This window comes from Taudactylus pleione, unplaced genomic scaffold (assembly GCF_031769625.1).
Source record: "Taudactylus pleione unplaced genomic scaffold, aTauple2 ptg000218l, whole genome shotgun sequence".
NCBI lineage: Eukaryota > Metazoa > Chordata > Amphibia > Anura > Myobatrachidae > Taudactylus > Taudactylus pleione.
Genome location: NW_028284620.1, coordinates 1,926,219 through 1,952,414, shown reverse-complemented (window position 1 = coordinate 1,952,414; position 26,196 = coordinate 1,926,219). Strand labels below are relative to the sequence as shown.

At 43.8% G+C, this 26,196-nt stretch overlaps 1 protein-coding gene across 1 annotated transcript; it reads right to left on the bottom strand.

The window, feature by feature from the left end:
* Positions 1 to 1,085: 1,085 nt before the first annotated feature.
* Positions 1,086 to 25,993, bottom strand: CRACD (capping protein inhibiting regulator of actin dynamics). The gene is made up of 8 exons (XM_088478796.1): positions 25,859 to 25,993; positions 25,541 to 25,693; positions 22,691 to 22,759; positions 19,088 to 19,255; positions 15,946 to 18,583; positions 8,945 to 9,135; positions 8,124 to 8,277; positions 1,086 to 1,312 (listed from the first exon to the last, which is right to left on the bottom strand). Exons 1-8 carry the CDS (start codon positions 25,976 to 25,978, stop codon positions 1,155 to 1,157), a joined length of 3,651 nt encoding a protein of 1,216 aa, XP_088334922.1. The 5' UTR covers positions 25,979 to 25,993; the 3' UTR covers positions 1,086 to 1,154.
* Positions 25,994 to 26,196: the final 203 nt, after the last annotated feature.

Genomic DNA, 26,196 nt, shown 5'->3' with positions numbered 1-26,196 from the left:
ATACTGAAAGGCACTCATACTAATTTAACATGTTTTCTAAATATAATAGGATGTTTCATGTAGCTATTAACAGTTATCTATATTGTCCCTTTCTGTGAAGCTGCTCACTAAATCCCCAGACAATTCCTTTCTGTGCATATAAAGTAGAAATAAAATAAAAATACTAGAAAATATGAATAGCTGCCATATATCTAATTGCTGTACGGAAGCTACAGACTCTCTTTTGTGACCAATGCATTGCTGACAGTGCCTTTAATTACCAGACCTGTTTTAAACGGACCATTCTCTGGCTGCCCCGGCTCTCAGAGCAGAATATCCTGCCATTATCACCTCACAGAAGCTCATTTATATTTGTTCGGGTCACAGCTGCCTTTCAGCCTTTAGCTTCACTAGACGCAGGTCTAGTACTAAAACTAGTCCTGTTTGCAGGACTGTATTATTATTACTACAGCTCATAATTAGCTATAAGGTGATGATAATTTCACCAGTTTGTCATGGGCTAAGGTTCTCGTTAGCATTTTTCCAGAATCCTTGGGGGTCAGCATTACCAGAGACAATGTCATTAATCCAAGCGTTAATAGCACTGCAGTAGTAGAGGCACATAATATCATAGTGTGCAAAACATGAACGTGTTTAAAAGAAAAAGTGCAAAACTGTATTGGCCAAAGTGGTCCAGAGAAGACATAATCTTGTGCAGGTTATGATGCCCATCATTCCTCAAGGAATACATCTAACTTGTGTCCTACCCCTATGAAACATCATTACAGCAATATACACAAGCCTAATAAGTACCTGAATACTGTACATTCCATCTGTTGTGCCTGGGGCACAGTGAGATCTGTACATGGTTGCAGAGGCATTGGTAATTGGTAACCAACTGGCTGAAGATCATTTTAAGCTGTAGCCCTGTTGAAGTTGTCTTCCTCACAGCTTGATATAGACGTTCCATGACTTCAATCTCTGAAAATGTCTCAAGGAAAGTAATTTGCTTGTTCACATTTGACCAAACTAACAGATATGATTATACTAATGCTTCTTGAATAAGCCCTCGGACAAATAACTTATCACTGTATACGTCTATCGTAACAACCATATAGTGGAACACAGAGAAGAGTTAAGGACTAATGAGACTTTAAGCATCTAGGATAAGACATCTACTTAATAATTTGTGGACAGTCGCTCCAGGCTTTTGATTTCCTCTTTGCTAACGCCAGCCATGCTGGTTCTGAGGAGGCAGGAGTGGCGTCTGGAGTAGAGAATCTCTTTGGAACATCCTTTGCTAGATTTACTGGTACAGTCTCTGTAATTTCCACTGTTTTAGAGAGAGAGAGATAGAGATAGAGATGATAAAATAAGGCTGCATTATTGTCATTTCTTGATGCTCTGCACATAAATACATTTAGAGTGAAAGACATTAAGGTTTATAGGGGCTGGGGTTGAGGTGGAGGGTGTGGCTGACATCCTACTTCTGGCGGGGGCGGCTCCGATCAGTGAGCTGTATTGTGATGTGGCCAATAAGTCACGCTGATATTTTGGCTCCGCCCCCTCCCCATAGACCCGTGAATAGCGGCCTAATGACGCAAGGGGACGGGGCTACGTCCGTGTGTGAAAATAATGTGGTCTTTCAGGGAGGAGGTTCTGAGTAGTATTGGCGGGTGCACCACTGGTGGTACCCGGGGTACTGATACAAAGAGCTGGGCAGAGGAAGGAGGATGGAAGTGATAATAGAGGGTACTGTCCTCTATTATCTGCCCTGTGACCTAGTCAAGACTGAGGAGGAGTGCATTGTGCCCAGACAGGGGCACACAGGAGCAGGAGGGGGAGGAGCGGGAGGCAGGCCCATCAGTCAGCAGTTGTGATTGCACCTGGATGATGATGCTGCGCACAGTGCTTAGTGTCAAGGGGAGTTTTCGGTGTTACCAAGTCCCAGAGCCAGAGCACAGAGGCAAGGACGCCCGAGTGGGGGGGGGGACGCTCGGCGATCGCACACTGCACTGTTAAGCAAAGCAACGGATGAGAGGGGGTCTCCCAACCCGCACTGCACTGCAAGACACTACAACTCGTGGATGGGCCAGTGCCCAAAAAGTAGGCCTGTACCACCAAGATTGGGACCATTAGGAGGTACAGAGCATACAATCTAGCTTTTCTCTGGGGCATATAAAGACAATGAATTATCCATAGATCCAAATTAGCAATTTCTTGTCATTGTTATATGGTCAGTTTCCTTAAAACTATCCTTCTTGTAAAGCTACATAAATACAACACTTGTGCTACATAAATACAACACTTGTGCTACATAAACACAACACTTGTGCTACATAAACACAACACTTGTGTTACATAAATACAACACCTGTGCTACATAAATACAACACCTGTGTTACATAAATACAACACCTGTGATACATAAATACAACACCTGTGTTACATAAACACAACACCTGTGTTACATAAACACAACACCTGTGTTACATAAACACAACACCTGTGTTACATAAACACAACACCTGTGTTACATAAACACAACACCTGTGTTACATAAACACAACACCTGTGTTACATAAACACAACACCTGTGCTACATAAACACAACACTTGTGCTACATAAACACAACACTTGTGCTACATAAATACAACACTTGTGCTACATAAACACAATACTTGTGCTACATAAATACAACACTTGTGTTACATAAACACAACACTTGTGCTACATAAACACAACACTTGTGCTACATAAACACAACACTTGTGCTACATAAACACAATACTTCTGTTACATAAACACAACACCTGTGCTACATAAACACAACACTTGTGCTACATAAACACAACACTTGTGCTACATAAACACAATACTTCTGTTACATAAATACAACACCTGTGCTACATAAACACAACACCTGTGCTACATAAACACAACACCTGTGCTACATAAACACAACACTTGTGCTACATAAACACAACACTTGTGCTACATAAACAACACTTGTGCTACATAAACACAACACTTGTGCTACATAAACACAACACTTGTGCTACATAAACACAACACTTGTGCTACATAAATACAACACTTGTGCTACATAAACACAATACTTCTGTTACATAAACACAACACCTGTGCTACATAAACACAACACTTGTGCTACATAAACACAACACTTGTGCTACATAAACACAACACTTGTGCTACATAAACACAACACTTGTGCTACATAAACACAACACTTGTGCTACATAAACACAACACTTGTGCTACATAAACACAACACTTGTGCTACATAAACACAACACTTGTGCTACATAAACACAACACTTGTGCTACATAAACACAACACTTGTGCTACATAAACACAACACTTGTGCTACATAAACACAACACTTGTGCTACATAAATACAACACTTGTGCTACATAAACACAATACTTCTGTTACATAAACACAACACCTGTGCTACATAAACACAACACTTGTGCTACATAAACACAACACTTGTGCTACATAAACACAACACTTGTGCTACATAAACACAACACTTGTGCTACATAAACACAACACTTGTGCTACATAAACACAACACTTGTGCTACATAAACACAACACTTGTGCTACATAAACACAACACTTGTGCTACATAAACACAACACTTGTGCTACATAAACACAACACCTGTGCTACATAAACACAACACCTGTGCTACATAAACACAACACCTGTGCTACATAAACACAACACCTGTGCTACATAAACACAACACTTGTGCTACATAAACACAACACTTGTGCTACATAAACACAACACTTGTGCTACATAAACACAACACTTGTGCTACATAAACACAACACTTGTGCTACATAAACACAACACTTGTGCTACATAAACACAATACTTCTGTTACATAAACACAACACCTGTGCTACATAAACACAACACCTGTGCTACATAAACACAACACCTGTGCTACATAAACACAACACCTGTGCTACATAAACACAACACCTGTGCTACATAAACACAACACCTGTGCTACATAAACACAACACTTGTGCTACATAAACACAACACTTGTGCTACATAAATACAACACTTGTGCTACATAAACACAACACCTGTGCTACATAAACACAACACCTGTGCTACATAAACACAACACCTGTGCTACATAAACACAACACCTGTGCTACATAAACACAACACCTGTGCTACATAAACACAACACCTGTGCTACATAAACACAACACCTGTGTTACATAAACACAACACCTGTGCTACATAAACACAACACTTGTGCTACATAAACACAACACTTGTGCTACATAAACACAACACTTGTGCTACATAAACACAACACTTGTGCTACATAAATACAACACTTGTGCTACATAAACACAATACTTCTGTTACATAAACACAACACCTGTGCTACATAAACACAACACTTGTGCTACATAAACACAACACTTGTGCTACATAAACACAACACTTGTGCTACATAAACACAACACTTGTGCTACATAAACACAACACTTGTGCTACATAAACACAACACTTGTGCTACATAAACACAACACTTCTGTTACATAAACACAACACCTGTGCTACATAAACACAACACTTCTGTTACATAAACACAACACCTGTGCTACATAAACACAACACCTGTGCTACATAAACACAACACTTGTGCTACATAAACACAACACTTGTGCTACATAAATACAACACCTGTGCTACATAAATACAACACTTGTGCTACATAAACACAACACTTGTGCTACATAAACACAACACTTGTGCTACATAAACACAACACTTGTGCTACATAAACACAACACTTGTGCTACATAAACACAACACTTCTGTTACATAAACACAACACCTGTGCTACATAAACACAACACCTGTGCTACATAAACACAACACCTGTGCTACATAAACACAACACTTGTGCTACATAAACACAACACTTGTGCTACATAAACACAACACTTGTGCTACATAAACACAATACTTCTGTTACATAAACACAACACCTGTGCTACATAAACACAACACCTGTGCTACATAAACACAACACCTGTGTTACATAAACACAACACCTGTGCTACATAAACACAACACCTGTGCTACATAAACACAACACTTGTGCTACATAAACACAACACCTGTGCTACATAAACACAACACCTGTGTTACATAAACACAATACTTCTGTTACATAAACACAACACTTGTGCTACATAAACACAACACTTGTGCTACATAAACACAACACTTGTGCTACATAAACACAACACTTGTGCTACATAAACACAACACTTGTGCTACATAAACACAACACTTGTGCTACATAAACACAACACTTGTGCTACATAAACACAACACTTGTGCTACATAAACACAACACTTGTGCTACATAAACACAACACTTGTGCTACATAAACACAACACTTGTGCTACATAAACACAACACTTGTGCTACATAAACACAACACTTGTGCTACATAAACACAACACTTGTGCTACATAAACACAACACTTGTGCTACATAAACACAACACTTGTGCTACATAAACACAACACTTGTGCTACATAAACACAACACTTGTGCTACATAAACACAACACTTGTGCTACATAAACACAACACTTGTGCTACATAAACACAACACTTGTGCTACATAAACACAACACTTGTGCTACATAAATACAACACTTGTGCTACATAAACACAACACTTGTGCTACATAAACACAATACTTCTGTTACATAAATACAACACTTGTGCTACATAAACACAATACTTCTGTTACATAAACACAACACCTGTGCTACATAAACACAACACCTGTGCTACATAAACACAACACTTGTGCTACATAAATACAACACTTGTGCTACATAAACACAATACTTCTGTTACATAAACACAACACTTGTGCTACATAAACACAACACTTGTGCTACATAAACACAACACCTGTGCTACATAAACACAACACCTGTGCTACATAAACACAACACCTGTGCTACATAAACACAACACCTGTGCTACATAAACACAACACCTGTGCTACATAAACACAACACTTGTGCTACATAAACACAACACTTTTTGTTAGCAGAAATGACGTCGAAGCTTTCTTTTTGAGAATTTAAAAAAAGGTCACATTAGAAGGAAAAGAAAATACACGAATGAATGTTTTTGATAGACTGCAACCAACAAGTTTGAGTGCAACATTGTGTTTATTGTTATCACTATATATAGTATGGAACATTAAAAAAAAAAATTCAGTCTGAAGGTGCATAACGATTCTGTAACCAAAGATTTTCTGTCAGATTTTCCCTTGAAACAGTGAACGATTTTTTGAAGTGTAATAAACGATTTTTACAACGATGAACGAAAAATGTCCCTTCCCTTAATGAAAATCATTATGTTGGACAGTCTGAAATTAACTACAAGCGGGAGCGCGCTTGAATGATTTTCATTCATCATTATAACTCAGAAACTGACCGATTTTTTGAACGATAACGATGTCGTTAACGTCAAATCGTTAAAAAAATCGTTACGTGTGTATGCATCTTAAGCAGAGGTTCCCAAACTCCGCCATTACAGTCCACGTTTTAAGGATATCCATGCTTGAGCACAGATGACTTAATACCTCAGTCAATTTAAATTAACTATCTGGATTCAAGCATAGATATCCTTAACACATGGGGACCTATTCATCATCACTTAATTTATACAAAAGCTGGCGAAAAATAAAATTTTCACCTAATTTTGTATAATTTAAGTGTCAGCCGCATTCATCAATCATGTAACGCAGGAGAGATCACAGATATCTCCTAGTTACAAGTGTGTCCCGATAATATCCACAGTCCCCATACTTTAGTATAGGGATGTGGAAATTGTGTAATTCATCAAGTTGTGAGTGATACTGTACGCCACTCTGAGATGGCGTACAGCATCTGGTATCATGCACAAGCTGCTGTTTACATAGTAGCTTGTGCAGCAGAAGGATCTATTCAGATCAGACTCCGGCGGCGGGTTACAGAGGGACAGAGGGGAGTGACTCCGGTGGCCCGTGGGGGGAGGGAGAGGGAGCTTGTGCGGCGGCGGCGGGGGAGCTGAATAGGACACCGGGTAAGAAAGCGGGCCGGCTGGATCGGAAAATTGCGGCCGCACGGGGGGGGGGGGGTCTGTTTTAGCCGGATCGGACACCGGCAGCCACTGAGAGGGGACCTGATCATACACTGCCGGCCACGGGGGGTCTGGCCAGATTTGACACTGCCGGCAGTGGGGAGGAGCCGGATCATACACCGTCAGCCACTGGGGGGGAGCCGGATTGTACACCACCGACCATCGAGGAGGGTCTGGCCAGATTTGACACTGCCGGGGGTGGGGGGAAACCGGTTCGGACACAGGCGGCCGTGTTTGAGCGGGAGTCGGATCGAACAGCTCTGGTGACAGTGGAGTATCAGCTCCCAGCACCGGCCGCTGCCGGGGGTGGGACCTCAGACAAACACCAGTGGCCGTAGGACGTGTGGGGGAGGGGTGTCTGGGGTGAAAGAGAGGGGGGGGGAACGGCGCAGTGTGAGGAAATCCTTATGAATACCACAGCTACATGGGGAAAAGTATAACTTTTCCGAAAAAGCTGACTCCACAAAAACAGCAGCTTTTCGGAAGCGATACTTTTGTTAGGGAGGCATGATGAATGCCTCCAAAACATTGTTTCAACTCGCAGCGAGTTTAAAACATAATTATTACTAATGATAAATAAGTAATGATGAATAGGCCCCATGGACTTTAATGGTGGAGTTTGGGAACCTCTGGTCTAAGGCATTTTTTATATAAGTATTGGGGTAAAGGTTACTATATGTAAAATCAGGGTGTTGGTTGAACCATTGGCTAGTGGTATCCACAAAACCTAACTTCTTGATATTTTAACAAGTTTCAAAACGTTGTAAAGTGTTTGACAAAAATCCATTTTCACTAGGGATTGGGCCATATATAGTGGAAGTCTTCCTTGTCTCCCAATATAACAGCCTATCAGATTCTCAAAACTCCTAAACTGATCATTGTAAGCACAGTAATAGGGTAGATTCAATGCACGAGTCGTACCTGTGACAGATGTTGGAAGAGTGTTGGATTTCTGCAGCTGTTCTCTGCGTTGTAGTCTGGTCACCACCAAGTCACCTTTCTTCTCTTCCTGGGGTACTAGCTTCTGTAGCGAGCCAGATCTGCTCCGGTATTCTCCTGCCTGGATACCAGATGCCTAAAAGTATATTATTTAGAAACATAATGTCATTAAAGCAAAGTGATAATCTATACACAGCGGAGCAAGCAATTTTGTGTGTTGAACAATGGGAATCATGGGAATACAGCCCATTGAGGAGGCACTAATTCCTTAGCATTGACATGCTGTACATGTTTACGCCCACTAAATGTCTGCCTTCACTGTGTGACATTGTCATTTATTTGCCTCTAGAAATCCGATTCCACATCCCTCTTCTCTTCTCCAGCTCACAGTGCAGTTCCTGCTCTTCACTGCAGCTGTGATTAAAGTATGGGGGCCCCCTATGAGACGAGGGCCTGGAGAATCGTGCCTCATGTGCTTCCACCCCCTAAATCTGGCTCTGTGGCTACAGGCAGGGAGACAGGTAGAGCATGCTGTTTGGGCACTCTGATTGTGTGTAACTCCCAAGCAGAGTGGCCGGGGATCATCTTTCTCTGCCTGCCCCTCAGCTGGCTGTCCTATGCACGGAGAAAGTGGCCGCCCACTCCATGTAGAGGCCCAACCTGCCCCTGCTCAAAGGCACCTAAAATCATGGGGCCCTGGGCAGCTTCCCAGTGTGCCTATACGTTAAGATGGCCCTGTGACCATATCTTATAAATATGCTTGTCTCATGCTATTATACATGTACATTATTATATAAAATTACATTTTCCTTTGCTAATTTGTCTCCTTGTTTGGACTCTCTGGCTTGCCGTCTCTCCTCCCTGGATGCTTGCTGCTCCCGAAATCCTTTCTGCTTCTGCAGAGCCAATGTGACCCAGAGCGGCTGTCCAGACTCAGCCTTCTCCACCAGCCTGGTTCCATCTAAGGAGTGTCGACTCTGGAGGATGGGTCTGTCTGTAAGAACAAGGAACACTGGGTGAGGAACATATTCATCACTCATTCTCTATCTCCAATATTTTGGAACCTACTTGTCTGCTGGATCTGGCTAAGAGTTCTGGTGTCTCAGACCTTGGTTACATTGCCCCATGTGCAGTATCCAGGAGTGTACGCAAGTTTTAAGTGTAAACTGATAAAGGTATTTTACAACGACATGTATGCACATGTAAACTTAATTGGTCCCCTAGTGCAAAACAAAGAGCATGCCACGGTGGCTTTGCCACCCGCCCCCACAAAAGCACTGAATTATGTGTAGCAGATTTGTGGACCTAACCTGAAATGAACATGGAAAGAGTAAGAACATTATATTCAAAGTAACAGCAAGTGGGCACGTGGAAACATGATCTACTGCTGTATCGAAGGTCATTGATCACATGTTAAGTACTCTTATTATATTATATCTCAACTATAAACATGGCAGCTTATGCTTGGGCTTGTGTTCTTAGACTACTCCTCATAAAGGAGAAATGTTTTCACTTTATCTACCCCAATAAGCTTGGTATATAGTATTAAAGACACATTACATAATAGAATGCTTTCACATTATAATAGATGTTAGTTGTAAAAGTTCATATATTTCAAGTGGAGGTAACATTAAAAAAATAAAAGCACTGATTTTAAAAGTCCATATATGCATGCATTTGAATGCAATAAGAAAATAATTGGGAATACTTTGCTGTTATAGTGTATTTGTGTGAAAGTGTGATGTGTGAAAAGGCCAAGGAAGTAAAATGAGGCCAGCTTCAGTACATATGTTGTGCCAAAGGATGAGGGGCTTCCTTGTTTAAAATCATTGACTAAGGATGAGAGAAGAAATTTCACAAGCACATGCCAGCACCTAGTAGCATTCAGTGAGAACCTCTGCTTATACACTGAAGTGGCAAAAGTCATGGGATAGCAGTATGCAAAGGGAATGGTAGGTGGCGTCACCGTACTGTGACGTCTTGGAAATGTCCAGACCTGCATCAGTTGTAATCTGACATCTCATGAGTCAGTCCAAACACTGGTTAGGCTGCACATGGCAAGGCGACCTGAATTATCAAAGTTCAAACGGGGAATAATAGTAGGTGCCCAATGGTGGGACATTCAATTTCTGAAGTTGTGCGGACATTCAACATTCCTCAATCTACGGTGTCACGTGTGTACCGGGAATACCTCATGGAAGGCATTACCACCCTCCATGGACAGCGCAGTGGCCAACCATGGGTGCTTAATGATCGTGACCAGCGGCATCTGACCAGAATTGTCTGTGGTAACAGACAAGCGACACTGGCTGAAATCACATGCACATGCAATGCAGGAGGTACCAGATGTATATCCCAGCAGGTCAGTGCACCGGACACAGGGCCTGATTCAGACCCGGTCGCAAGCGCTGAGCGCTCGCAACCGGGTCGATGGTGGCCCACAGCGCATGCGCACGACGGAGCCGGCTCCGTCGTGCGCATGCGCAAGACCTGGCTAACGAAGGGCACTCCATCGCTCCGGGTCTCGCACCAAAGGAGGTGAGCTGTCGATGTTGAGTGACAGCTCGCCCCGTTTGGTGGGCGGGCCGGGGGGGGTGGCTGTCCAAACGGAGGCGTTCCCATGAGAATGCCTGCCATTTGGGGGCGGCCCCACTGACATCACAAGTGATGTCAGTGGAGAGCTTCCGGTTCTGTTAGAGCTGAAAGCTCTCTGGGGCTTGCGATGGGCCACAGAGAGTCTCGATGGGCCACAAGGGTCTCGTCGCAAGCCCGATGGTCGCGATGGTCTTGACCATTGCGACCACCATCCTGGCCGCTCGCATTAGCTGTGGCTGGTCACCCACAGCTATGCGAGCGGCCAAGAGGCCGCTCCAATAAAAAAAAGCCCGGCCCTGATTCAGAGCGAGCGGCTCTGAATCAGGCCCACAGCGCCTCAGACGGGCTTGCTAAGCCACATCCCTGACATTGCTACAGTTGCAGACAAAACAATTCAAGACACAATAAATAAGTTTTAACCTCAATACCTTCCACATTGATTTATTTTCTTTAATCCTCTGCCAAAAGCTTTCTTCATATCTGCACAGACATAAGGATCTGGCAAGGACTATGTGTTCAGGTAACTAATTATGAAGTCGTTTATGATAATGCTGTAAAACAGCAATGTGCAAAGTACTACCAACCAAAATGTCCCTATATCAGGTAACACTGTAATAAAAAATAAAAAAACAATATTCAGTAAAACAGCTTAATGGTTAAACTCAAAGGAAAAGTTTCGGAATAGACATTAATTTGAACTAAAAAATAAATGCCTCCATGTAACTGATAAGAATTTATATTTTAGTCTTTTAATCCTACAGAGCAGAAGTAACAGTGACAGAATTACAGTGCAGAAAACCGCGCCTGTGCTATGCTGACAAACGTTGGATTACAGATTGAAGATGTGGAGCTAAAGTACAAAGGGGTCGAGCTGAAAACTATGGGCCTGATTCAGCAAGGAATGCAGTTGCTAATACGCAGGCAATCGGTCGATTCATTCGCACTGCGTATGTGTATGCATCGCAGTGTGCATGCGCAAACTGGCAATTGTGATGGGATCTGCGTCTGCAGAGGCTGCGCAGAACCAGAGCAGAGTGATTGACAGGAAGTGCCGTTTGTGGGTGGTGACGGGGGCGGTGGTCGGGCGAACGGAGGCGTGCCAATTATGCACTGCGATACCAGACGCAGCCTGAGGCCTCATAGCGTGCACTGAAGTTAGAAATTCCTGAGTGGGGTCTGACCTGCCTTAACTGTGCGTATGGGTCTGATGTTACCGATTAATTTGCTATATTGCCCAAGTATATGGATGTGTGTAAGGGGAAGTGGGCGTCCTTATGTTAGGCTGTGATCACAATGCAAATGCAAACATTTATATTTCACCGCGGATAATAGCAACTGCGTATTAGCAGACTAGCGATCCTTGCTGAATCAGGCCCTGCAGGGCCGGATTAAGGTCTGTGGGGGCCCCTGGGCAACAAACATGTGGGGGCCCCTATGAAATATGGATGAAATGGGGGTATGCGCAATGGGGACCGTATCGCTGGTAAGCAGTACATTGACAAGGAGGACAGTAAGCGAGTGCCATAATCCCTTTAGCACTGTCTCCCCAGAGAAATCAAACTTCAAGCACACACAAGATAAAAACACACAATATACACCCACAGGAAAAAAACACACATATAGGCACCCACATGAAATAGTACTCAGCAGCTACACAATCTTATCCACATTACACCGCACACAGGACCCGATTCAGCAAGGAACGCACAGGAGAGAACGCACGCACCCGTCCGCTGCGGGAATATGCTAATCAATGCATATGCACGGAGACCGCTGCACAAGATGCAGACGCCCAGCGGCATATTAAGCCACCCATCTCCCTTTACCCAAAGCCTGATCAGTACACAAGATAGCGTAAACATCGGTAATATCGAGAACCATTGGACTCATTAGCATATTAGTAGTTGACCTGAGATGCCGCAGAATTTTGGCCGCTCCCTGTGTAGAGCTTACGGTATGGCTGCGTATGCCGCCGCACTGCCTTAATTATGCACACCCCTATAACGGCGTCCCAGTACACAGGCATGCCTGCGTTCACCTTACCACCCCCCGTCACCGCCCACAAACGGCACTTCCTGTCAATCAGTTTCGGAAGGGTCTGCGTACACACTACGTGTAGTCTGCGTACCCTAACTCAATCTCACTGGCTAGTTCACGCACGCGCATTGCTGAATCAAGCCCTTAGAGCCCGATTCACATTACACCACATAGTACTAGTGCCCCTTATTCATGTTATGACAAACAGTAGTGCCCCTTATACACAATGCCCACAGAAGTGGTGCCGCTAATATACACAATGCCCACAGAAGTAGTGCCTCTTACACAATGCCCACAGCAGTAGTGCTCCTTAAGCAATGCCCCCAGTAGAGGTGCCCCTTATGCAGTGCCCCTAGTAGGGGTAGGGCCCTTTATGCACTGCCCCCAGTAGTGGTAGTGCTCCTTATGCAGTGCCCCCAGTAGTGGTAGTGCCCTTTATGCAGTGCCCCAAGTAGTGGTACCCCTTATGCAATGCCCCCAGTAGTGGTGCCCCTTAATGCAGTACCTCCAGTAGTGGTAGAGCCCTTTATGCAGTGCCCCCAGTAGTGACAGTGCCCACAGTGGTAGTGCCCCTTTTGCAGAGCCCACAGTAGTGCTGCCCTATATGCAGTGCGACCAGTAGTAGTGCCCCCAGGAGTGGTTCCCCTTATGCAGTGCACCTATGCAATGCCCCCATTAGTAATGCCCCCTGTGGTAGTGCCCCCAATAGTAATGTCCCCTGTAGTAGTGCCACCAATAGTAATGTCCCCTGTAGTAGTGCCACCAATAGTAATGTCCCCTGTAGTAGTGCGACCTGTATAAATTCCCCCACTACTAAATGCCCCCAGCAGTAGAGCCCCCTAAGTAATGCCCCCAGTAGCTGTGCCCCCTATGTAATGTCCTTCGAGTATTGCCCCCAATAGTAATGCCCCCTATAATGAAGCCATTGCCGTCTGGTCAGCTCCTCTGAACTATGGGAGAGAAGTCATGATGTCTCTCCAATACTGCACTGCGGAAGCCGGAGCTCAGGAGTGATCTCTAGCCTCCGACTCCGGCAGCTGCTGTGGGGAGGGAGCCGAGCGCCCGCTGGTAACAAAATTTCAGTGGACGCCCGGCAAATAGAGCCTCCCTGCGGTGTCGGGGTTAGGTGGGCTGGCGGAGGCGGAACTGATCCTGTCTCCTGTTCCGCCCCACTTTAACCTCGGTGGGTGTGGTAGCCCTTATTGTTGTGTAGGGGCCCAGGGACGAATGACTCTCTCGCCCCCCCCCCCTCCCCGTTAATCCGGCCCTGAGGCCATGTAAGCGCTCCTACATCGTGTGCACAGAACTAAATTCATATTTTGGCCTATTTGCAGAGTGGTGTGCATTTTCATACACTTGGGGCCATATCCACTGTTCGGGCACTAATTGTTCCCCGCGATCGGTGAAAAATGGGGATGTTTCACCGATAATCCCCGATTTTCGCAGATATTTTTTACTCCCTATCCTATTAATTTGGGTGAAATAGTAGGATAGTTCACCCGTTAACACAAAGGAGCCGCGATAAGCTCGCGGCCGTATGTGTTCTAACTTTTTTTGGGGCGAAAAAACGGCACTTATCGTGGATTATTTTTCTGGACACATCAGGTCCCGAAAAAAAAAACCCCGATAGGTGCCGTCATCAGGCCGACTACGGGGTTAATTGGATAGCCCCGAGCGAGCTAATTAGCCACGTAATTTACCACTGCTAATTGGATATGCCCCTTGGTTTCATAGCGGTCATCATTATCAGTCCAATACTTGATGCAAACAATACAGCTGAAAACAGTTGTAATTACAAGTACGCAAAAGTCTCCATAGCCCATCAGTATACAACATGGCCTCACTAAACTTTACCACCCAGTTCTGGGTCATGAGGTTGCGTACACCTGGCTTCTGAGCATGCCCAATGAGAAAATACACAAGATCCTCCCACAAAACCAAATTTTCTTTAACTCAACATCAGACCCAAAGTGTCTTTTCTACTTCTGGGTGGGTTTCTCAAATGGTTCTGCATGGACATGCACTACCCCTGTTACATTTACATGATTTCACACATTGACCCACCAAAATATGTGTAATCAGCTTGAATGTGGCCATGTCACATACCAGTAATGTGCTGCTCTATACCAGAAACTCAGCTGCAATAACAGCCTTGGGTTCCAGTGATATGTACTACCATTCATTTCCTAACCATTGCTGTACATAGTGCCTGATTCAGATTTGGAAAGAGAAAGTAACTGTGCACCTTGGTAAAACCATGCTGCACTGCAGGTGGGGCCGATTTAAAAGGTGCAGAGAGATTTACATTTGGGAGGAGTGTGTCCTAACTGCAATCTAACTTGCAGTGTAAAAATAAAGCTGTCCAGTATTTGTGGGCTAAATGCAAAAGCAGCCAGTATTTACCCCACATGCAAATAAATGTATGTATTTGCACCCCTTACATTGCAACATGGTTTGTCCAGGTACACAGTTACTTGCTCTGTCATAAGCTGGGTACACACTAGGACGACGGATCACCGGCATCCCGCACCCAACCTATACTGAGCATTATTAATATTGTGCTTATCACTGGAATAAGAATTTTGCATTAAATTTCTATTTTTTGCTTTCATTTATAGCATATGGTGAGAGAAGGCTGATTGCGGTGCCTATTGGGATGGCCGAGCATGCACAGTTGCATGGTATCAGGATAGAAGATCGACATTGAATAGGTCGACAGTCAATAGGTCGACATCAGATGGTCGACGTGCAATAAGTTGACAAGTACAAACAAAGGTCGACTGGCAAAAGATCGACAGTGCAAAATGTCGACATGGTTAAAAGGTTGACAGGTTCAAATGGCCGACACACAAATGGTCAACACATTTTTTATGGTTTTTCAACAGGTTAGGGGCAATGCATTCCCAGACCCACTTCAAGTACAGCCCTATTGTACCCTCAGTCTCATGATTCTTTACGTGTATGATTTTGATTAAGACGCCAACTATAATAATATGCTATTTGAAAATATTGGCATTAATCATCCTAGGGAACGTTAGATTAATTAAAGAAAATCTCTGTGTGTTAAAACACGTCTACTAATTTCACCTTGTATCTGAAATGAATAAACAATAATAATGATGATGATGATAATAATAATAATAATATAGATAAACGATGAGCATTTTATTACCTTTTCCAATTTTCTCAGGCCTTTTGTCTTGCTTCTCTCTCAAAGCAATTGATGAGAAACCTGTTTTATCTTTTATATCATGCTCTAGGCTTTCATTATGTTGTAGGGAAGACAGCCCAGAATTCACTTTGAAATCCTGCCCCAACGTTCCTGTATCTTCTTCGTTTATGTCCAACTTTTGCCCATGTAAGTCGGTCACACTTGTTCTACTCAGTTTTAAAATAGGGGAGGAAGGTGGAGTTGAGCTGGATGGTTTAGGAGCAAGTGATGGTTTCTGCATGATAGGTGACTTGGGGACTGTTCTGTCTTTATTAGGCGATGACAGATGGGTGCCTGGGATCAGTGGAGAAACTACTGTGCAATGAACATAATCAGAAGAATTGGTTGAGGTATCTACCAAGACTTTGACACTACTGTCTATTTTCATCTTACTGGGAGACCCTGACAGTTCTTTCCTGGGTCTAGTCCTCAGTTCTGTTTCATCTGCTGGAACAAATGGAGCAGGAACGCCATCAAAGCTGTCACCAGCGCTATAACGTTTTTTCCGCTTTTGTTCAATTTGGGTTTCAGAATGAAACCTCAAGGAGTAATTTGTCCTTCTCAGTTTGACTCCAAATGGAGAGCTTTTCTCCTCTGTATTTTGTAATAATTTATCTGATTTCCGAGTGCCATTGGTCATTGGTGTTTCCAGGGTACTCTGTCTGTCTAACTGACCACGTCGCGGAGACTGAGGTGGGTGGGGGACCAAAAAGGATGGAAGGTCTTTGGAAAATATCCAGCCTTCTGTATTATCCTCAATTGTAACTTGCTTTTTAATTTTATTTGCCACAATGTCTTGGACACTCATTGTCCCCTCTGTTGGCTTGGCCTGAGCTGCAGCATTTGATAGCACTGTAGCACTTAATTGTTTTACTGAGGTGTCACTAATAACTTCCGTAGATTTTATGGTTTCTGGGAATTTCTGCCAAGCAGTTGTTATAGAGAATTTAGCAGTTGCTGACATTGTCTTCCGTAAACTGATGTGAGAGTCGCCTCTGCCCTTGGCCGTCCAGTCATCACTAGATACCCGAGGGCCTTGTCTGATACCTTCAGTTATACTGTTATTTTCTGATTTACTTAGTATTTTTGACCTGATGGAAGCCAACTCTGCCAACACTGATTCGTTGTCCAATGATTCAGACGTGTATTTTGTTTTACTGCTGATATGTTTAGTATTGTCTCTTTCTCTTTCGGGTTTGGTTTCCATGGTATCTAACTTTCTTTCTTCCGTCAGTCCAAGCAAAGACTTACAAGCGGTGTCCTTAATTTGATTAAGGTTTACAGCTGTACCACAAAGTTGCGCTCCTGTAACCAAAATTGCAGTGTGGGGTATGCACTGAGAAGATGGAAGAGCGTGCGAGCTAATATTGGCCTTATTTTCGCTTGGGTCCTGGGTTTCAGTACGTGTCACTGGCTCTTTCAGTGGAGTAACTGGAGATAGATGTACTTTCTCAAATATAATCTGCTTTTCACCTGATGTAACTTTAAATGTAAAAGGCCTTTGCCTTTGGTCAAGTTCTTGCCACCGCAGTTCTTCATTAATTCTTTCCTGCTTTTGAAAGTCATCCTCCGTTTGCTGCTTCAGCTTTAATTCTCCTTCGTCTTCTTTTACCTCTGGCTTTATTATCTGTTCTTCAAGTCGATCTTTCACTATGAATTTACCTTCTGGATCTAGAGAGAAAGACGTTGTTGGAACTGCATGCTGGTTGACTTGGTTTATCTGCTCTCCCTTCTGTACCTGCTCTGGCTTCTTCGGTCCCTCTGTTCTCATTACATCATCATTGCTCAATTTATCATTATGCTGTTGGGTTCTGTTTTCTCCTAATTCATAAACATTCTGTCCTTTCAGTGTGTGCTGTTTGTGCTCCTCTCCTAGCTGCGCTACTAATTCATTCCTCTTCTGCTCCACAGCTATCTCAAGGGCTTTTTGTTCCTCCAGTTCATCTCTCTTCTGCTCCCCTGTTACCTGAAGGGGTTTCAGCAGTTCCAGTTCACATCTTTTCTTCTCATCTGCTACTTGAAGTGCTCTCTGCTGCTCTGCTATCTGAAGGGCTTTCTTCTGCTTTTCCATTTCACGCCTTTTCATGTCCTCCAGCAGTTGGAGATTTTTCTGGTCCTCACGCCGTCTCTGCTCATCCTGCCGTCTATGTTCTTCTAGCTCTTTCAGTATTTCTTCTGCTCGCAGTCGTATCTCCTCCTCGCGCCTGCGCTGTTCCCTCATTTCATTTTCTTTCTGTTCTTTTAGTATCTGTTGTAGCCTTTCTAGCTCTATGTTTTTAATGATGTCCTTTCTTCTTTGTTCCTCCTGTTCCCTCCGTTTATCGGCTTCTAACTTCCTTTCTTCATCTACTTGTCTACTTACTTCTTCATGTTTGGGAACAGTTGTCTCCTGCTGCTTCTCTTCCACATTTTTCTTTCCTACACACTCTCTACTGGGTGTTGGAGGTTGAACGTTCTCAGAACTGTGTAAGTCTTTATGTTCCAAATGATCAGATATAATAATATCTTGAGTAGATATTTCCATTGGGTGGTATGTGGTTTTGTCAGTAGATCGCTTTGTGTGTATCTCTTGTTCATAGATTTCTACACTGTTGTATTCCTGTAAAAAATAAAAAATAAAGATGTTGAAAAGAAAAATGTTCAGCATTGACTGCAAATCACCAGCATTATTCATTACTTTATTACTGTTCAACCTGTCAATACAAGTCAGAACTAACACTTCAACACATCTGACTTGTGATCACTTCAGCCATGCTTCATAACCATCCCAATTTAGGTGTAATAGGCCCAATTTGGGGACTTTGACCCTCCTTCTTGGTCAGGACAGCTTTGTCTGGATTAGATTGTAAATTGGCAAGTATGTCCTGTCCACCACTGCGCTGCAAGGCCCCTATGATGCATGGCCATGCCCCCATCTTCAGCATGCCATGGCCATGTGTGCGCTTGTTCCAACTCCTACACAGCTAACGTTGAGAGGTAACAATCACCTCAATAATAAAGGATACGAAAAGTAATGGTCGTCTTCCTCACGTCCGTTTCAGGTCCGCCCTGCTATTTAACCATTCACACCAATCACACTATGTGGTGTAACACAGTTCATTACCTGGGACATTCCCCTGTGTCTCTTTCTCTGTTTTTTTGGCTTGACAGCAAGTTTGTGTTTAGCAGCACTGTTGTCTAAGCGAGCGACAGATCGAGGAACAGCATCCAGGTTTATAGAGTCAATTGTGCCAGACAGCTTCTTTGGCCGCGTTGATTTCACTGGAGTGAACTGTAATGCAGAAAACAAGCAAAGAATTCACATTTAAGGAAAATAAATATAATGCAGGTCTATGAAAGATCATTATATTTTCTATTTTACATTAGTTCTTGTACACATTATATTAGTTATCTGATAATCTGTAGTTCCTATTTCTACAATTTTCGATCCTTTCTCACATGGGCCTGTTGTGACATTTAATTAATCAAAAACAACCACTTGGTCCGTCTACAAATAAGTAAAACTCCATTTCCTATAACACAATTACTAGTATCATCTGCATCACTACTACTAAGGGGTATATTTACTAAAGTGCAGGTTTTTAGAAGTGGAGATGTTGCCCATAGCAACCAATCAGAACCTAGCTATTATCTTGTAGAAGGTGATAGATAAATGATAGCTAGAATCTGATTGGTTGCTATGGGCAACATCTAAATAAAATACCAATCTAGCACTTGACATGTAAGAAGAATACAGAACATGCACTCAGAACAGTGTTAAAGGTATGATGTAATACAATGATGGCACAAAATTCTCATAGCATTATAAGGATTTATTACAGAAGTCAGCACACTTACTGGATCTGTTTCTGTAGCAGGAGAGAAGCCATAAAGGTAGGATCACCCCTCAATCTGATTACTAGAATGACCAGAGTCTGTGTGTCTGCCATGGCATTTTATGCCTACTGGGGGTCGTCAGATTGCCCCCCGCCTTGTGATCCAACAGCAGCTGGGGTAGTGCATGTACATGCAAATGAGCCATTTCTGAGGTGCGGATGGGAGTAACCTGTCACTAAATGTAGATGGTGTGTGATATCAGTAGCCCAAAGTTACAGGTCAACTGACCATCATTTTGCCAGCCTCTCTCATCAAATGCCATCTTCTACAACCCGAATCATCCTACCACCTGGACATTGCAAATACAGGTTAATTTGCAGGTCGCCCTGGTGGGCTACAAAGCTGAAATCTGTACATTAATTCATGTTGCCCAATATCTCATTCCCTGATCTAAGCAGCTCTAACATACATCTGGCTGCCCAACAGTCTCTAATATACCCATAGTCCCAGTGCTGTGAGGCAACCATGCTAACCACTGTGCCACGCATACCTTGTTTCATTAATCATCATCATATTGTAGGTATTAATGAAACTTAACTAAACTAAACTAATATCTTTTAACTGCATATTGAACAGCCAAGCCCTCCATAAAGCCTGGTCTTTGTTTTACCATAGAATATAACATGCCATTTACTTGAGCCTTGCTTAATAGTGATATGTAAAATATATTTCCAGGTCCCTTGCCAGGTTATATAATAATTCATGATACAATAATACGCTGGTGTCTTCTTCATTTTATGGTTACATATAAATCAGTTGTAGTGTTACATTGTTCCCAAACCTTCATTTGTTAAATGAGAAATTCACCCCGATTAATTCATATACACCAGTAATTAGTGACACTATTCAGAAGACTGGGCCTGATCCAGAGATGGATGTGTGGATGTGCAATTCCGTTCATCTAATATGGAAAATGTTTCCTTGCTGCATCTGCCATCCAAGCACTGCAACAGAGGTCGCAGCCTGGGATCACCATTACAACCATCGGTCCAGGTGGTTGCCCCTATGGCCAGGCTGCTGTAGCTGAAGCTTACCGCAACCTGACGAGGCCAGGAAACCTGTATCCGCTGACACAGACCTTGGCCTCGTCCCTCCCAGAAACACCCTGCTCCACATCCAAGCTGAGGCACTACAAGCAGACTCACAGATGGCGGGCTGCACACATCGGAGACGTGCGATAACCATCGGGATAGCGTACATCTCTGAATCAGGCCCATTGTTCGTTATTAGTGGAAGGTTTGAAGCTCCCCAGTAAAATCCACCACTCCCTCCCCCCCAGTGAGCCGCAGTCCATGCACTACAGTGACTGGCTGCACATTGAAAGCACATTATTTTGCTAATAGTAATTGCATGCCATACTGTCAGTGCCAGGAAGAGGTGTTTTCTCCCCCTGGCACTGACAGTATAAAGTGCTTCCAATGTGAAACTACTTTCGCCTTTATTGTGCCAGCCTTACCTGGCTTCTAGGAGCTGCAGCTGGTGCAGTCCCTAGAAGCCGGGTATTGAGCACATGCACGAGGTTTGATTGGCTCTTTTTTTTCTGTTAATTTTTTTGTGCATGTGCAATGTATAGGGCAGGTGACCGGACCACCAATGGCAGCCCCCCAAACCAAAGAACCACCCTTGTTATTATTCTGCTTCCCAATGGTTGAGCACATAACACTTAAGCTAGGTACACACCTAAAAGATAAGCGAATGGTCCACAATTATCACTCTCATATGAACAATAAATTTCCCTAAAGATCGTTGGGGTGATGTTTTTACAGAAGCCGATCTGATGTGTTTGTGAATGACAGCTGACATGCTGTTTAAACTCTGTGCAATAATTGGACCGAGCAGCCGAGATCAGTCCCATTACCTAGCATTAGGCTTATCTACTTTCCTGCTTCAGAAATGTTTAACTTACAATGAAAGTCCAAAGGAAAAAAATGGCAAGCTATGAGAAGAGACTTGTCAATAAGAAGTTTTCCTTGGTTTAATTCCCAAATATATAAAAAATATAAGAAAATATAAGTCTATTGGGGCTATAGTCATATGGAGTGGATTCACATACGAATATATTTTCACAATGTGTATAAGGCATCTTCTTACATTGACAGATTCTCATTGAGTTTGCAATCATATGGAACAAATGGGATGTAGTCAGTTTGCAGGCGGACGAGATGCCGGCTGTTGAAAATGAAATCCCGGCATCGGAATAAACATAGGCATTGAAATCCCGATGCCAGTTTAGATACCAACGCCAGAATGCCGGATCTGTTAGCCGCGGTGGAGGGAGGGGGAGGTTTAGGCACCACGAGGGCAGTTAGGTATAGGCTTTGGGGGGTGTTAGGGTTAGGCACCAATGGGGGGTATGGTTTGACACTAAGGGGGGATGATTAGGTTTAGGCACTAACGGGGGGGTTAGGGTGCAAAAAGGGAGGGTTAGGGGGAGAAGGGGGGAGGGTTAGCATTCTTACCCAACCTCTGTCGGGATACCGAGCATTGGGATGCCACTGTTGGCATTTTGACAGCAGGCATCCCGACTGCCTGTATTTCATACCCAACCCAGAACAAATACTCTTAGGTACATGAATTCACAATGAACATTTAGCAGAGTTTGCATACATATATGAGCTCCCAATAAGCTGTAGGCAAAATATAAAACAATCAACATAGACAACACCCTTAAGCTCTTACTGTATAGTTGCATTTCAGATAAATGTCTTAAAAGTAATATTGTTTGACAGGTGTTCATCAGGGGCCAAACACCTGTGAGTGTGAGGGGGCGGGCTAATAGACACACAGATAGAAGGTTATATAATAGATAGTCATACAAAATAATAATGACCTTATCATCTGCTTTGTGTTCTTGCTCAGAAACATTCCTTGGGCTGTGGGAATTTGGTGATCCTGTGGTCTGTATGAAGACAAAGACAACACAAATATTACTGTACATATACAATAGTCAGCTGTGTGTCTGGTAAGGCAGAAGCCACAAAAATATAGAGGAGAATTTTCTTGCACTGTAGATTATAAGGATGTCAGAAGTATCCAAGGAATTCTGTTACCATACAGGGGCCAATTGTTCTAGGGATAATTGATCTCAGGCTCTATTTCAGAGCCGGACGCTCTGACAGAGGGGCGTCTTTTTTTTTTTTTTTTATGGAGCGGCCTCCTGGCCGCTTGCATTGCTGTGGGTTGCCACCTACAGCTAATGCGAGCGGCCAGGATGTTGGTTGCGATGGTCAAGACCATCGCGTCCATCGGGCTTTGCGACGACTTGTGGTAGGGTCTCGTGGCCACAAGCCCCAGAGAGCTTTCGGCTCAAACAGAGCCGAAAGCTCTCCCACTGACATTACTTGTGATGTCAGTGGGGCCGCCCCCAAACGGTAGACGTTCTCAAGGGAACGCCTCCGTCTGGGCAGCCAAGCCCACGGCCCGCCCACCAAAGGGGGCATGCTGTCACTCAACATCAACTGCACGCCCCCTTTGGTGCGAGACCCGGAGCGACGGTTGCCCGTCGCTATCCAGGTCTCGCGTATCGCACGACGGAGCCGGCTCCGTCGTGCGCATGCGCTCTAGGCCACCATCGACCCGTTTGCGAGCGCTCAGCACTTGCGACCGGGTCTAAATCAGGCCCTCAGTTCCAATTAACACTCCTATGAAGATATCACCAACTACATATGCACTGAACAAATGAGAACAGGAAAGTGTAGTTTCAAGGTGCACAAATCGGTAATATTGTAAGAAACCAAGTTTAAAATATAACTTTTATTGTGTTTAATAAAACAGCAAGTAGACCCAATTAGAAGCAAAATATTAAAAATAAATAAAGAAAAGGTGAAGAAAAATAAATGTCTGGCTAAAAATGTTTCAGAAAACGTTAAAGATAGTAGAATGTCCAATCTATTATTCCACGTTAGTATTCGTATAGGCATTCGTAAAAAGGAGTGACTTTCTACTGCTTCTGACTATATGACCTAATTGTCGACACTTTTTTAAGGTTAGGGTTAGGCACTTGAGGAAGGGCTAGGGTTCGGGTTTGTAGGGGACAGTTAGGGTTAAACTAGGTACACACTGATAGTTCTATCGCCTGTTCCATTGAACGGGCGATATATCTATAGTGCATCTTCGAGAGTGTACAGCATATATGTCTGTGAACAACGTAGGTTACAGACATATCCGATCTGCTGTGTGTACGGACAACCTGCAGACCACCCATACACATGCTGCGGGGACTAGGTGGTGATTCACAGCTCAACTGGGAGGGTGATTTAAATGCCCGCCCATTTGAGCTGTCAAGACCCGCACATCGGGCAGACAAATTGGAAAGTGTCGACCTAGTGTGTACCCAGCTTTAGGCACTAGGGGTAGGGTTAGGTTTAGGCACTACAAGGAGGGTTAGGCACATGGGGGAGGTTTGGGGTTAAGCACTTGGGGGAGGGTTAGGGTTAGGCACTTGGGGGAGGGTTAGTCACATGGGGAGGGTTAGGGTTAGGCACTAGGGGGAGGGTTAGGGTTAGGCACTAGGGGGAGGGTTAGGCACATGGGGAGGGTTAGGCACTAGGGGGAGGGTTAGGGTTAGGGTTAGGCACTAGGGGGAGGGTTAGGTTTAGGCACTAGGGGGAGGGTTAGGGTTAAATTACAAATAATAATAAAAGAAGTCAACCATTGGTGTGTCGACAATTTGAACCTGCACTGTCGAGCTATTGCATGCCAACCATTTGGTGTCGCCCGATTGACTGTTGACCTTTTACTGTCATTCTTTTATACCACACCCTCTTACACATTGCAAGGACAGGCTCAAAATGCATATTCTAAATGTCTTATTGCAGCAATAGGCAATTTCCATTGTAAAGGCGTGGAAACGCCGGCCACGACACTTCAACTCGCTCCCGCAGCAGCTCGATCTTGCCCCAGACTTGTGGGTTTTTGTATGCAGCACTAAGGGTCTGCAAACATATATCCGTGAATCACAAAGTAACGTAAGTGCGGCTTATTGAATTGACCCCTATGGGATTGATTCAATTAGCCATAAGGGGGAGAGGGTTAGTCAATGCAACAGCATGCATGCCTGCCAATGATCCGCAACTCACTCTCCTCTTGGCCCGATCTCCCTCTGGATTCGTGGATTTTGGGCTTGGTTCAGAGATGTACTCTAACCCGATGGTTCGCGTACATCTCTGATGTTTAGGATCTGTGCAGGCACAGGACACGTTCTGCGCTGTGCAGAATTGGTCCTGCGATCTCGCTCACAGTCCTCCCTAGCTGCAACATAATTGATGTTTTCTGGGAGGGACCAGGCCAGGGTCTGCATTGGTGGACGCGGATTTCCTGGCCTCACAAGTGACCAGGCACTGGTTGTGGTGGTGATCCGAGGCAGCGTCTACGGACTATTTCCTATAGAGGCCTCCAGCTGCATTTGCATTTTTGTTGGACGGTATTGCACAGCCGCTTCTGTGCGGGTGTGCAATACCGTCCATCTCTGAATCAGAACCATTGTAGGCCGCCCATATAGCCACACTTACTCACGCCACAAAGGGGACTTGCAGGTAACATATATCTTAGATTGCCCACATCTTACTCTTACATTATAACTTTTCCTTAGGAGTCCTGACTTCAATCTTAATATCACACATTCATTTCTCAAACTTGTCATCTCATTAGTTTCCGGTTTACAGTTTAGCCTCAGTCTTACCCCATTGCCTTCGCTTCCCATGTCCATTTCCTCTAAAATCTCCTTGGGGCTGTTGTGTGTCTCCATTTCCTCAGTGCTAGCACCCAAATCTTGCATCCTCTTTACATTGGCTGGTGGTGGTTGCCCAAACCGAATATTTTTGCCTAATTGTTGCTGTAATAGACAAAGCAAATATATAAATACATTCATTATATGCAGCTGTAAGATAAACTATGTGTCCTTCTGTTTACAAAGATTGCAGAACAGACTAATAAAAAGACTAGGAACAGTTGCACTCCACTCTCCAGCTGACAGTGCATGCTAGATATCTACCCTTACCTGTATAGATTTCACCTTTCCCACAATGTAGTCCTGGGATACTGCCTGAATCCCCTGCTCATCTTCAGGTTGCCCATCTGGTATGAAAATGCTGTCATGGGAGAAGGCCCTTGTCCCCATGCTATTGATGAGGAATCTAGAACAAATATATCAGTCATTGTCATTAGGTTAAAAAAAACACAGACAAAGCAAAGTTCATCCAACTTGAAAATATTCCCGAAATATACTGTATATATAGGACCTGACTGAGAGTTGTACGCTACGCCCATGTTCATGCAGTTAGTGTTTTGCACAGTAGCAAAAAAAACGCTTGAGAAAAGTCCCAACTGCACACAGCA